Source organism: Amaranthus tricolor, chromosome 2 (genome assembly GCF_026212465.1).
Source record: "Amaranthus tricolor cultivar Red isolate AtriRed21 chromosome 2, ASM2621246v1, whole genome shotgun sequence".
NCBI classification, from domain to species: domain Eukaryota; kingdom Viridiplantae; phylum Streptophyta; class Magnoliopsida; order Caryophyllales; family Amaranthaceae; genus Amaranthus; species Amaranthus tricolor.
Window position 1 is genome coordinate 32,660,527 of NC_080048.1, and position 15,727 is coordinate 32,676,253.

Genomic DNA, 15,727 nt, shown 5'->3' on the forward strand with positions numbered 1-15,727 from the left:
ATCTTTAATGTTTACTTAACGTATTTTTAATGCCTACTTTTAATATCTTAAATGTTTACTTATATCATTCTAAGCCTATTTACAATATTTTAAAAAATATATAATGAACCAACTTAATTAGAGATAGTGTCTTAAAGAGACCGTATCACAAGAATTTGTGATGTTAGTTAAAAATATAATTTGCAATTTGCATTTAGTAGTACGCTAATCGCCAGTAGGCAATAGCTAGCCCAGTACTAGTAAACTTAGAAGTAAAAACAAAATAAAAAATTTATCTCTATTGCTATGTTACTTAGAAATCGAAATCTTTAGCTTAAAAATAACTGTTTAAAATCTTAAAAAAAATTCCCCTTTAATAATTGGTCATTGGGTATCTGTTAAAAATCATTTTGCGGCATATAACCCGATCTGGTTAATGCAGGCCAAATACTCAACCAATACCTTATAATTTTTTGTAAAAATAACCCGCCTATTTATATTGCGAATTGGCGGATCAACAAGTTAAATTAAACGAGTCGAATTAACAGGCGTATTAACAATTTGCAGGTTTATATTGCATTCGCCACTCTTTATATCCGAATTATCAATCCTAATTTAAGAAAATAACCTATAATTGACTGAAAAAACATGCAAATGATTTATTTATTTCATATTGCCAATACATTTACAAACACCACAGTAAACCACATAAGGGAATAATAACAAAAAAAAAAAACCCTAAATCCTATGAAAGTGTTTAGCATATAGCTAATAACTGATAATTGATTATAATGAATGATTTGACCAGCTGATAATTATCAAATACGAATATTACAAATTACAAATTACAAATTACGTAAGGATAATTGTCAAATGTCAATATTACAAATTACGTTATTTACTACACATAAAATGAATAGAATACATGGAAACACTCTACAGGGACAGAGCGCGTATAAGCCGATATCAGAATAATTTGCAAAACCAAGTATGGGTAACAAGAACCTTGTGCGTCTAATCTTCTGGTGGGGGTGAAGTAGTATCTTGATCAGTCGGAGGTGGTGGTGGTTGACTTGGTGGGGTTTCGAATTTATCATCTTCAGGTGGTGGTGAACTTGGTGGTTGTGGTGGTGGTGAGCTTGGTGGAGTTTCTGAATCATTCTCAGGTGGAAATGAATTTGGTGGTGGTTCCGTTGGTGGTGGACTTGGTGGGGTTTCAAAATCATCCTCAGGTGGAAAAGAGTTTGGCGGAGGTGGCGATGGTTTTGGGGACATAAAGATGGGAGCAGCAGCTTCTGGCGTAGGTGGTGGACGGCCAACCTCCTCTAAAGGTGGTGGAGGGGGAGGAGAATCTGGTGGTGGTGATGGTGACTTAAAGATGGGAGGTGCAGACTCGGGCGAAGGTGGTGGGCGGAGAACCTCCTCTAAAGGTGGTGGTGGTGACTTAAAGATCGGAGGAGCAGACTCCGGCGAAGGTGGTGGCCGGCGAAAATCTTCAATCGGTGGTGGTGAAGGTGATGGAGGAAAATCTGGTGGGGGCGGCCGTGGCGGTGCCCTAAAGATCATTGCCGGAGCAACCACTGGTGATGGTGGAAAACGAGGAACCTTATTAAAAGGTGGTGGTGGAACTTCTCTCTCTGGCGGTTCAGCCGATGGTGGAGGCGGTAAAAACATAACTGGTGGACGAGCGGTGGTAGGTGGTGGTGGTGAACGAACCACCACTAATGGCGGTGGTGGAACGTCATTCATAGGTGACGGTCTATTCGAAAGTGGTGGCCGAGCCACCGTTGAAGATGGTGGTGGAACTGCTCCTTGTGGTGGCTCAACCGTTGGAGGCAAACCATCGAAAAAGTTGATTAAAAACAAAGCAAGATTAAAAACCTCTTCCGGCTCTAAAACCGGTGTAAGTGAAGGTGCTGGTGCCGGAGAGTTACGAGGCGGCGGCACCGGTCCCATAGACATAGGAGGCTGAGAATATACGGGCAGCACTAGCATTGCCCATAGCATTATTAGTACATTCAACAGCATATTCTGATTATTTCTTTGCTTTTGTTTGTGGTTCTTTTACTTTTGTTCATAGAAGATAAGTTCATCCCTGGTGCATGTAAATACAAATGTTTTTGTGAATGCAGTGGAGATTTTACTCAAACGAGATTAGATGAAGCAATGCTAATAAGCTTTTCTTTTGACTTTTTGTTAAATAGAAATGATGAATATATGATATTTCTAAAATTATATAGTTATTTTTTCTTTTTTAATGATGTTTTTATTTGCCAATTTAAATTGTTTCATTTGTTGTTCTCATAAATATTCCCTCTATTTATATTCATGGCGGATTTAGGGTTCGTAGTCCCTACGGGCACCAACTAATGAATGAAATTTCGATAGAATTTTGTTTGTAAAATTAACAATTTTTACCCTTATTAAAATTTTACATACGACATACTATAAAAGGAAATTAAACGAATAGATCAATTGATCTGATAAAAAATGAGACAAAATAAAAAAAAAAACTAAGACAAAATTACTAAAATGAGAGAGTATTCATCATTAAATTAAAAGATTTCAGTATTAATTTTAAACTTTTAATCTTACCAATAGAAAAGTCCTTTAAATTGTTTTTAAAAAAATCTAAAAGCACGTGATCCCGTGGGCTCCAACATACATCCGCCACTGTTTATATCATAAAATTTTAATATAAATAGCTTATATCGGTGCTAATCTTAACATTTTATTAATGTTTATAATATCAATATATTTTTCATTGATCGCATTTATTTAAACATTTTTATATTAATCACCATCTTTAATACATCAAGAATGGAGAAGAAGTATATAATGTAATATTATCTGATTTATTTGTCTTTTTCTTTTACTCACTCTCTAGTAATCCTACACACGTAATTCAATATCATATTTGCAACTGTATATCTGACATTCATTTTTGTGAAGTCATTACATGACTTGGTCAGTTTTCCATTTCAACTATTCATAATAAGACTACTTTAATTTTTTTAGTTGTTAAATTAAAGAAAACGAATGGTGGAAGGTGGAATTGTTATATTCAAACTATCTGGATTATTTAATTTAAGAAAATTATTTTCTCTGAAAATAAAATGATAATTCCTTAATGTGAAAACCAATAAGCTAAAAGTTTTCCAATACTTAAAAATCGCCACCTTTTTTTATTGTGCGTCCACTATTTTTTAATAAAATTAGTAAATGCCCTTAAATCTATTTTTAATTATAACATCAACTATTATTATTATAAATAATTAAATTAAACTTAAAAATATCAATTTTAAAGAAGAAAACAAGTTTTTAAAATCGGAAAATAAATCTAGTCACACATTTTGTACTCTTTTGGCCATAACTTTTGATACAAAAATTACATTAATGCAATGTTTGCAACATTAGAACCTAGACTTCAAGATCTTTCAAATATATATTATTTACTCAATTCTGATAACCGAGCGAAAAATGACGGTCGTTTAAAGTTTGCTTAATTTGAAATTTGATATATGTGTTCAATCTTTTGAACATAACTTTCTATAGAAAAATCATATTAATGCAAAGTTTATGGCAGTAGAAACTAGACTTCAAGAGGTTTTCAAAGACATATTATATGTCCAATTCCAATAATCGAGCGAGAAATGACAACCATTAAAGTTTGCAGTGATTTTTAGTACATCCAGTCGCGTAAAACACGCGACCGAACCACAGTATGGTCGCATAAAAGACGCGACCAGACCGCAGTGGAGTCGTGTGTTTTACGCGACCATATTGTGGTCTGGTCACGTGTTTTACGCGACCATACGACGGTCCAATGATGTACTAAAAATCACTGCAAAATTTAAACAGTCTTCATTTCTCGCTCGGCTATCAAAATTGAGCATATAATATGTCTTTGGAAAGCTCTTGAAGTGTAGTTTATAATACCACATACCTTGCATAATACGATTTTTGTATAAAAAATTATGACCAAAAGATTGAACATGTATCAAATTTCAGCACAAGCAAACTTTAAACAATCGTCATTTCTCGCTCGGGTATTGGAATCGAGCATATAATATATCTTTGGAAAGATCTTGAAGGCTAGGTTATAATGCCATAATAATTGCAATTATGTTATTTTCCTATCAAAAGTTATATCCAAAAGAGTAAACATGTATCAAATTTCAACACAAGCATTTTTTTTTAAATTAACGATTGTTATCGATGCTTATCGAATCATTTTGATGATCATTTTCGTTCGCTATAGTGTTTTGATATTGAATTTTAATTCTGATAGTTTTTTTAGATAGAAGTTAGAGAGATATAGTCATGAAATTTCATTTAGGACATTATTGGAATTTCAATATATAAAGGGTGACAACATAATTGAAAAGGTGGTGATGCTTAACAATGCCCAAGTTGAAATGGAAAATGGAAAATCTAAACTTATGTTGTGTCCTCATAAGGTATGAGAATGACGTTTGTTACTAAAGGAAGCAATTTCAGTTGATAGAAAGAACGATCACCTCCCTAATATATAAATGATCTTTTAGGACTCAAATTCATACTTCGTTAAGTAACCCAGTCAGTAACCCATTACTACTAATAATTTACTAAAATAACTAACTTCTAAATAATAACTATTTTAATTTTGAATCAAAACTATCTCTCTCTCTCTCTATCTCTCTCTCTATATATATATATTCACAGTTTTGCAATATACAATAACTATTTGTGTCAGACCATTAACACTTAGACATAGATAGAACAATTAAACACTTTTATTCAATTTAAAATATTAGACTTTTTAACAAAATAGTGAAATCGTATAACACTTGAACACGTAACCACATCAAATATAAATATACAAGTCGGAATAACATAGGTAAAAGCTAAGTGAGATGACATAGTAACTAGTTTGAGACCAACAACGCTACAAGAGAGAAATTTTGCTAAATATGTGTAGTAAAAGTTGTAACATGTACCTTAAAGGACTAGCTATGGGAAACAAGGAAAATGTTTAAGATATTCAATATTGAGAGTTGTGGATTAGAATAAAAGAGTTAATTAGTATTAAAGATTAGATAGTTAAAATTTATGAGGTGGCATAATTAGTTAGAGATAATGCTTTAGATCAATTTGTTTGAATTCTTTGTATAAATACATGGTTGTATAATTCACATGATTATCATAAAAATAACCTCATGATTCTTCTCATTCCTTTTATCTTTAACTCTCTGGTAATGTTTCTAGCTTGCAAGTAAGATTGCGATAAAATTTCATGTTGGTTCATGTTGCCATTTGAATTGATTTGTATCTTCAAGTTGACTTTGAAATGGTTGAACAAAACACGCACGAAAATAAATGGTGTCTTGGATACCTTCCTTCAAATAGGATTATATTTCATAAACTAATTCATCATTATATTTATGAAATCACGAACTCTCAATCTTAATGCTTCATCTTTAATGGAACTCACTCATACTAATACAAGAGAACTCTCTAGGACTCACCAACTCTATTTTCTCTATGTATTAGCCACCTCTCTATATTTCTTATGGTCTATATATCACTACAAAAATAAATCATGTTGGAGACAAACTCGATTTCTACGTAAACATGTTTAGCGACAAAAATGGCGACAAAGACTTATCGTTAAAATTGTCGCTAAAATGAAGAGAAGAACTACAATAAGTTTAGCGACAAAAACTTTGTAGCAAAACCTTTCTTTCGAAATTCAAACTAACATTCTGTAGCAATACATTTAGCGATAAATCTTTAGTTGCAAAACGTTTATCCGAATTTTAAATTTGGACTTCAACCCCCTTTCTCAATTAATTCTTCAAACGTATTCTTCTGCTTCTTCTTCTTCTTCAACTTCTCTTTACATACTGAATTTTTCTCCTCCTCTCTACGTCTCACCACTCAATTCGGTGGCTTTTCTGCAATTCTCCGATGGTTTCTCCTTCCCTTTCCACATGTAATCTCATGCTTAACTATTTTATTTATTCTTGTTGTCGAATTTCATGGTTGATTTCTTCATTTTCATGTGATGTTTCATATACAACTACATATGGTTGTTTTTGTCTCATTTTTTTCATTTTCATGTTTATTTTCATGAGTGTTTTTTTTAAATTAAATATCATGTTTACTTTCATGGATGCCGAAAATTTAACATACATTGTTGGTTTATGTTTATTTCATGGCTGATTTTGTCTTCTTTTCTCGAATTTCATAGTTTTTTTTTGAATTTTCATGGTTGTTTTTGGTAGAATATATTGTTGTTGTTTTTAGCACACAATGTTGTTTTTGTTAGAATTTCATTTTTTTTAATTTATATGGGTTAGGTGCTTCTTATGGTAGGGGTGTTGATATGGGAGCTATCATTGGTGGATCTGGTGAATTCGTGGATTGCATAGTTTTCAAGGTGGTGATAGTTGATCTACTCGTAAGGTTATTACTAATTTGTTTGTTTAGACATTGATTTTTGCATATACATTAATTTAAACAATAATTATTGTAATATATATATATATATATATATATATATATATATATATATATATATATATATATATATATATATATATATATATATATATATATATATAGTTTTTGAAATATTGTATTATGTTTATTTTAATTTATGATTAATTTAATTATATATTAAATTTCACTTTCATTATTTTTGTTGATCAAGTATAGTTTTTAAGTATTATTTACAAAAAAGTAATTGAATTATATGTTATTATTGTTAAATAATAATAGTAACATTTACTATTATTATTTAATATTAATAACAAATATTCAATTATTTTCTTAGAACCTGAAAATTAATTTAGCGATAAAGTAGGCGACAATATCTTAGCTTTATCGCCAAGTAAGCGACAAATTTTGCGACAGTTTTTTATTGGCAACAAAACTTTTAGCGACAAAAAGTTTTGTCGCCTTTTCTATCGCAAAATAGCTTTAGTGACAAAATAAGTGACAAAAACCCTTTGTCACTAAAGGGTTTTGCCCCCACTCAAAAATAGGTTATAAAGCTCAATTGTGCCCACCAAGTATTTATAGTATGGCTACAATTAATTAAATAGATTTTATTTTCCTTAATAAATTTAAAACTAAATAAGATAAGTATTCTAAATCATAAATCATAAATACCAATAAAAAAAACTGGAAAATAACACAAGGAGATTTTTTTTAAATTTTGCCAAATGTATAAATTTAATAGGATTTAATTGATTGCGTGGCGATTTATAATCCTAAGTAAATTTGAAGTTAAAATGAGCAAGTATTTTTAATGAGCTACAATTGATTCACTGAAAATTTTTTCTTAAATAAATTTAAACTAATTTATATCAAATCATATCATAAATATTATAATCATAATCATTATAATTGTAATCAATCAAAAATACTAATAAAAGAACTGGACAATAACACCAGATAATTTCTTAGTGTTTTGCAAAAAGTATTAATTTAATAGGATTATAATCATAATCATTATAATTATAATTAATCAAAAATACTAATAAAAGAACTGGACAATAACACAAGATAATTTCTTAGTGTTTTGCAAAAAGTATTAATTTAATAGGATTATAATTAATTGCGTGAAAATTTATTTTTCTAAATAAATTCAAAACTAAATAAGATAAATATTAAAAAATGTTATTACATAAATTCTTTATACATCAAAATAACAAGCTTTATGAAATTAAATGTTTAAAAAAATATTTTATATGTATTTAAAAAATTATTTTTAAAAAATACATTTATTTAAAGTTTATCTATATCTTTTTTCATACTAAACTCTATGCATTGCATGGGCTTTTAAACTAGTATAATATAATGTTAATGTTTATTGTTGTTAAAAATATAAAACATATTAATATAAATATGTAGAACAAATAAAAAAAGCGAGTTTAATAACGAGATGCAAGATTATAATCTTATTCTCTATTTTTAGTAATTAGAAATTAAAACGAAAATGCAACATGTCTAAAACGAATAAAGTACAAGACAACTTGTACGAAGTTGCTGCACAATGCGTCATTGATTAAGGTTAGTTTATTCTAATACAATTAAAGATACTAAGAAATACAAAGCCGTATGTTTTATGTTCTCACCTTAACTAATCCATTTTTATTTTATAAAGAAATTGTCCATATCAAATACTTCTACATGGTTGGGTTCTAAAAATAATAATTTTAGTTTAGTTTATCAATAATTATAATTATATTTATAATACAAGTCTACGAAGTTATTAAGAATGGCACTTGCAGTTTTGTAAGCATGTAAGTGGGAATGTGTTTTAGGGAAGACTAACATTACTTACAATTTTAAAATCACGAGTTCATGACCGAAAAGAATGGCGACTAGCGTCTTTAATATATAAAACTAATAGGTCGGGTCAAAAACGAGTCTGATGAGTTCAAAACGGGTCTCTTAGGTTTTGATTTTAAATGAATTCAAAGAGAGAATCTGGATCTGAAAACCCTAAATCAAAACCCAAAACTAGACCCATTTATTCTTTTAGACTAGAAACGAAATCCAGATTCTTTGGGTCTAAAAAACTAGACAAAACCATAAAAATATAAGCAGGTCTGGAGCAAGTCCGATAAAATCTTAAACCTTTGATTGGGATATGCAATCAACTTTCCTCTTATGTGGGTCTTTTGCACAAATCTAATAACAAATTTAGTGTAATTATATTACGAAAATATATTTTCTTAAGTTCAATGGTAATGCTTATTCTATTTCCATCATTTTATTTTCTTTAAAAAAATTCATTTCAATGAATTATCATTTGGATGTGGTATTAAAAAATTATGAACAATTTTTTTTATGATCAAATTTTCATTATCATGAAACTGACATGGTACATTTTATTAAAATTTAAACTATAAATCATTCTTATTTTCTCCGTATAGTACCAAACATCAAACAGATAATCAGTTTGATTTTTCTCTTCTCAACTCCTCAAAGTTTCGAATTTTATCTCATTTACTAGATTATATATTCCTCTTCTATATTCTTCAAAGTTTCAAGCATCGACATTTCTAACTAATGCATGTTTTTGACTTCTTTACACATAATCTAATTTTATTTTGTCTTATGTAGTTATGACTCCAAGACTTTGGAATTTTATCCTCTTGTTTACATTAACATACACATTTTATCTAAGCAATTTGGCAGCTTGCCTTCAACAAGTCTTAGGCAGATAGTATTATATATTAAGCTCACAAACCTCCCAAAAAAAACTGAACCAAATTATTTTTTCTCAAACCCTCCCAAGTTTCTTCAAGTTTGAGGCTAAACAAAGTAATGCAACTCAAGATTGTGGTTTATTTGCTGTTAGCAGCCTTGCTAGTAAGCATTGTAAATTACATTTCTCTGTTTATTGATGAGGAAACCAACAGCAGACTAATGATACACTACCAACCAAGTAAGGATGTCAAGAAACCAGTTTCAGAGAGCCTTCCAAGTCAATTTTTTATATTGCGACAGACACGCCAACAGAGACAACCAGCACGAAGACCACCTTCTCCTATCAAGCCTCCACCAATCAGTCAGAGGAGGCAACCAGTCGAAAGGCCACCAACTCCTACACGGGCTCCACCACACAAAGAGATTATAACATTGTCACCGTCTTCCCCACCATTGGTAACGCCCTCTTTGCCACTGCCAGATTTAGAGACCCTTCCAAGCCAATCCTTTACATTGCGACAGACACGCCAACAGAGACAACCAGCACAAAGACCACCTTTTCCTATCAAGGCTCCACCAATTGATCAGAGGAGGCAACCGGTCCAAAGGCCACCAGCTCCTATACGGGCTCCACCACGCAAAGAGAGTATATTATTGCCACTGTATTCCCCACCACTACTAACGCCCTCTTTGCTATTGTCTGCTTTAGAGAACCTTCCAAGCCAATCCTTTATATTGCGACAGACACGCCAACAGAGACGACCAGCACAAAGACCACCTTCTCCTATCATGGCTCCACCAATCATTCAGAGGAGGCAACCAGTCCAAAGGCCACCAGCTCCTACACGGGCTCCACCACACAAAGAGAGTATAACATTGCCACCGTCTTCCCCACCACTAATAACACCCTCCTTCCCATCGTTATCGACAACCTCTTCATCTAGCTAGGATATTTCGCAACTTCCTTTTTAGTTGATATCAAGTATTTCACAAAAGCTTATGTATTACAAAAGCTCAATTATCATTTACCTATATATATTCTGCTTAGTTTTTTTAATGATTACACTTTCAATTTTGACTTTATTCATTATTTTAACAATAAATATCTTCAAATATTTTTTAATAAGAATTTTTTTAATTGTAATCTCCGAGTATGGTAACTCACTAAGTACCCTAAATTTAGAACCAAATTATTTCTTCTCATCATTCAACATGTTTTCAAGTGTTGGTTAAACAAATCGTTTTTACATAAATTATGAACCTATATTTTATATAATGGTGAATCTAGAAAACAAACTCAATAAGAGCACAGTTATAGCGGATTCAAAAATCAAAGTCAGTAAAAGCACAATTATGACAAAAAGAATTCAATAAAAAATATAAAAAAGCATAAATATATATGTTAGAAATTAATTTTTTCAATCAAAACTAAAAAAAAAATATTTTATAATCTATTTTGACGAGTTTTCATATTGAGAGATTAATTTTCGAAATTGTGAATTGAAATGTATATATATATTTGAGCTTTATGAAAAATTAATTAATATCAATATTACGAGACAAGAGTTACATAAAAAGTGTGTAGTTCAACTGGTCATGAGTGTTCCTTAGAGACTCTAATACAAAAGGTGTTAGATTCAAATCCTATAAATTACAAAATTTTTACAAAATTTCAATGCCCTCACGTGTAGGCGCGAGATTCAATTGGATCCGCCCATGATTTTATATGGACTAAGTCCACTAAAAAGGTCCATTAGGTTAAACATAAAGCCTCACTATATATCATAAAAACTTGTATGCAATGGTTGCATGGGGGCAACCACTTATATATGGGCCAAATAGTCCACGGCACAGTTTTTATTATAAATTTTTTTAATACTTTTATTCTGAATTTAAAACTTAAAAGATCAAATTTAAGACTTAAATGGCCAAAATTTACACTTGAAAGACCAATTTCTAGACTTAAGTCGATTTAGTTTTAATTCTAAAATTTGGTATTATAGTTTTAAATTTTTTTTTGCTATTTTGGATTTGGCCTTTAAATATCAAATTTGAATTGAAATATATATATATATATATATATATATATATATATATATATATATATATATATATATATATATATATATATATATATATATATATATATATATATATATATATATATATATATATATATATATATATATATATATTGAGGTAACACAGACATGTATGACAGAGTATCGACTAAGATACATACACCGATGGGTATGATAGAGTCTTTCCCAATTAAAGAGGTACTACATTAGGGATCAGCACTAACTCCTTTTATTTTTACGGTCATTATGGAGGAAATCTCTAAATTCATCTGGGAGACCGTAACATGGTGCATGCTTTTTGCTGATGATATAGTTTTGGTTGCAGAAACAAAGCAGGAGGCTAATAGTAATTTGGAAGAGTGGAGGGAAGCCTTGGAGGGTAAGGGGTTGCGAATAAGCCGTACGAAGACAGAATATTGCTGCAATGCAATTTCAGTGGGACAGAATCGATAGGGGAGCCAGAGGTGACCTATAACACCCTCAGAATAGGTCGGACTTGTGAAAACACCTTTAATGAAAAACATGAGCCAAAACCTACTCATGGGAGTCTTACCGCCACATCTATTTCTAATAAAATAAATGTAAGGCTTAACGACTAAGAAATAACTTAATAACTTTAAATCCAACAAAGGGTCTTACAACATAAGAGAAGATTGAAACGCAATCTATGTCCATATAAAATTTAAACGACTTAAGGTAAAATTTAAACTGAAATAAGACTCTAACAAAAGCTATATTTCTAGGTGATCCTCACTCCACGATTTCCACGCAATCAATAACCTGCAACATAAGAATGCAAGAAAAACAAGGGAAAAACTCCCAAAATCAGGAAATTGAGTAATTCCAACTCCATCCCGTAAACCGATTAAGTTTGAAAATGATTTAAAAAAATAAAATATAATCAAATTGAAAATAATTTTAGAAAATAATTAATAGCTGAGTTTAAAAGAAAAACAATTTGAGAAAACAATATATATAATATCACATAAACCAATTTATTAATTTGATATTTAATAATGAGAAACACATAATCAAATTTTTTAATTTGAGGGAACGAGAACGCCAGTAGGCCGAGGCTTTACCCCTATACCAACTTCATCAAGAGGTCGTCACCCCAAATAATTCAAAGCGAGCAGAGTAGTCTCAGGGAATCCTAGTGTGCACACTCCTTCTACTTGGATCACAACAAATAGAAGGAAGACCAAACATCGTATCAAGTATCAGAAATAATAATACCTGTCGGCAGCTATACTAACCAAACAGGACAACTTGTTCATCACCCTTATACTTGGATCACAACAAATATAAGAGCTTCATTTCCCTCATGTTACACTTTATGTGATTTAATATATTTTAATAATTAGTCGCGAGCACACAAACATATAATCAAACATACATTATACATTTTATTTTTTGATCATAGGTTTTCCCAAGAAAAATATATCTCAAGAATATTCAATTGCAGTATTAATATCATAATATTTTTCTCCCAAATTCAATCGCATTTACAATCATTATTAAAATAATAATATAACTTCCATCAAAATAATAATATTATAAGTATTTCTCTTTCAAATTAAACCGTATCTAATTTCGTTATATAAATAAAAAAAATATAAATTTTATCAAAATAGTAATTATAAATTCAAGTTTGACAAAATATAATTTGATAATATATAAAACATAATATCATACAAAATAATGTCAAATCAAATCATGCACCCATTTAAACACATTAATTATCACTTAGCACATAATACTAACGGGATAGTCCTAATTAGATGGACATTGAGAATTACCTTCTCACGCGATCCTAGACAACGTACGCTCCTAATAATCTCTGTCTACGAATCCGCTGTCTTTAATATCAAAATCTTGCGTTTTATTGACTAAATTTTAAGCAATTGGAAGATGGAGGAAGTACTTTGTAGGAGAAAAAAAGGAAATATGAGTAATAATGTGACTAATTATTAAAATATATTAAATCACGTAAAGTGTAACATGAGGGAAATGAAGCTCTTATATTTGTTGTGATCCAAGTATAAGGGTGATGAACAGGTTGTCCTATTTGGTTAGTATAGCTGCCGACAGGTATTATTATTTCTGATACTTGATACGATATTTGGTCTTCCTTCTATTTGTTGTGATCCAAGTAGAAGGAGTGTGCACACTAGGATTCCCTGAGACTACTCTGCTGGCTTTGAATTATTTGGGGTGACGACCTCTTGATGAAGTTGGTATAGGGGTAAAGCCTCGGCCTACTGGCGTTCTCGTTCCCTCAAATTAAAAAATTTGATTATGTGTTTCTCATTATTAAATATCAAATTAATAAATTGGTTTATGTGATATTATATATATTGTTTTCTCAAATTGTTTTTTTTTTAAACTCAGCTATTAATTATTTTCTAAAATTATTTTCAATTTGATTATATTTTATTTTTTTAAATCATTTTCAAACTTAATCGTTTTACGGGATGGAGTTGGAATTACTCAATTTCCTGATTTTGGGAGTTTTTCCCTTGTTTTTCTTGCATTCTTATGTTGCAGGTTATTGATTGCGTGGGAATCGTGGAGTGAGGATCACCTAGAAACATAGCTTTTGTTAGAGTCGTATTTCAGTTTAAATTTTACCTTAAGTCGTTTAAATTTTATATGGACATAGATTGCGTTTCAGTCTTCCCTTATGTTGTAAGACCCTTTGTTGGATTTAAAGTTATTAAGTTTTTTCTTAGTCGTTAAGCCTTACATTTATTTTATTAGAAATAGATGTGGCGGTAAGACTCCCATGAGTAGGTTTTGGCTCATGTTTTTCATTAAAGGTGTTTTCAAAAGTCCGACCTATTCTGAGGGTGTTACATGACCATAGGGGGAGAAGTTGTTGCATGTACGTCCAAGTTCAAATATTTGGGATCAGTGATTCAGAGTAATGTGGAGATTGATGGAAACGTTACTAATCGTATACAAGTGGGTTGACTTAAGTGGCGAGCAGCAACCAGGGTGATTTGTGATAAAAAGTTCTCCAGGAGATTAAAAGGTAAATCCTACCCTACCGCGTTGCAATTAAGCTGGCGTTGTTGTATGGGACAGAATGTTGGACCGTAAAGAAGGTTTTTAATAGAAGATGGAATTAATAGAAATGCATATGCTGAGATGGAAGTTCTCGAGGTGGTTTTTTAAAAGTGGCATGCATGAACTTCACCTCTCCAAGGATAGGGGCAATTGGCGGCGACTTATCCACATCTAAGATTACTAAACCCATCCCTTTTACTTATCGTTTGTTTTTGTTCATTGCCTTTAATTATCGCTCTTTATCTTCTTCTTTACTTTTATCTTTATTTTTAGTTATTTGTACATATTCTACGTATTCTATTTGTAAGTTGCAGGTTTCTCTCTCTTTGAAGATCTTTTTCGAGCCAAGGGACTCTTTGACCGCACTCTTCTCTATATGGGTTTGAGCTGTCGTCTTTCTTTCCTCTCCAGACCCTGACCATAGGTTTCTGTTATGAATGGTATGTGTGACTTGAGTGCACAAGTTAAAGTGTGTAATCATGTGTGTGACTCTTGGTTTGTGGAATGCAAATGGATGTAATTATGTGGTGAGTATTCATGATGAATTATGGGTGTTAATGAAGATTAATGAAGAAGAAGAAGGGACTTGATTTATGGTAGCTCGATCAGAATTCTGACAGAAGGATCAGAAAGGTCGCTCGACCTATCCGCTCGACCGAGCGAGTCATTTTGGTAGGTCACTCTTCTAAGTTTCATGCAAAACAAGCCCTTTAGCATCCCGAGCTCCTTTACGCTACACACCTAGGACACTCTTCTAAGTTCTCGTTTTCATTCCGATACAATACACAATCATTCGGACAAGCATGAATCTGGTACTCTAAGCCGAAAGGACACATGAGCTTTTTGGCATAATATGTTGACTTTGGAAATTCATTTCCCTCAGGAAGCATTTCACCTAACGCTTCTAATAACATTGTGAAACTAATGTCACTCCAATTGAACTTTGACTTAATGTTGAAAATTGTTAACACTGCTGTTAGTTTGGTGAACTTTGTACATCCAGGGTACAAAGGCTTTTGAGAAGCCTCTGTCAACAAGTCAAAAACACGAGGACGTTTTTCTAATTCATCCTCGACTCCCTCCATCATCTCATCAACGCGATCCACATCCACATCGACATTCTCTTCATCTGTCTTATACCCATCAACATGATCTACTACATCCTCATTGACATCAGCCACATTATTGACGTCCTTAACAATACTTTTCTCTTTGTAAACTCCCTCCTCACCATGCCAAACCCAAACATGATATTGAGGCCTAAACCCACGTCGAAGTATGTGCTCCCAAAGGATATGGACACTATCTACCTTTGATACATTGCCACAAGTCACACATGGGCAATAAAAACCAACTCCCCCCGTCCTAACTTGATGTTCAACCGCAATACTACA

General features: G+C 31.6%; 2 protein-coding genes across 2 annotated transcripts; one reads left to right on the forward strand and one right to left on the reverse strand.

Moving 5' to 3' along the window:
* Positions 1 to 993: 993 nt before the first annotated feature.
* LOC130805736 (extensin-1-like) lies at positions 994 to 1,986 on the reverse strand. The gene has a single exon (XM_057670520.1). The coding sequence runs from the start codon at positions 1,984 to 1,986 to the stop codon at positions 994 to 996; it is 993 nt and encodes a 330-aa protein (XP_057526503.1).
* Positions 1,987 to 9,300: 7,314 nt separating this feature from the next.
* Positions 9,301 to 10,131, forward strand: LOC130805737 (proline-rich extensin-like protein EPR1). The gene has a single exon (XM_057670522.1). The coding sequence runs from the start codon at positions 9,301 to 9,303 to the stop codon at positions 10,129 to 10,131; it is 831 nt and encodes a 276-aa protein (XP_057526505.1).
* The last annotated feature ends 5,596 nt before the right edge of the window (positions 10,132 to 15,727 follow it).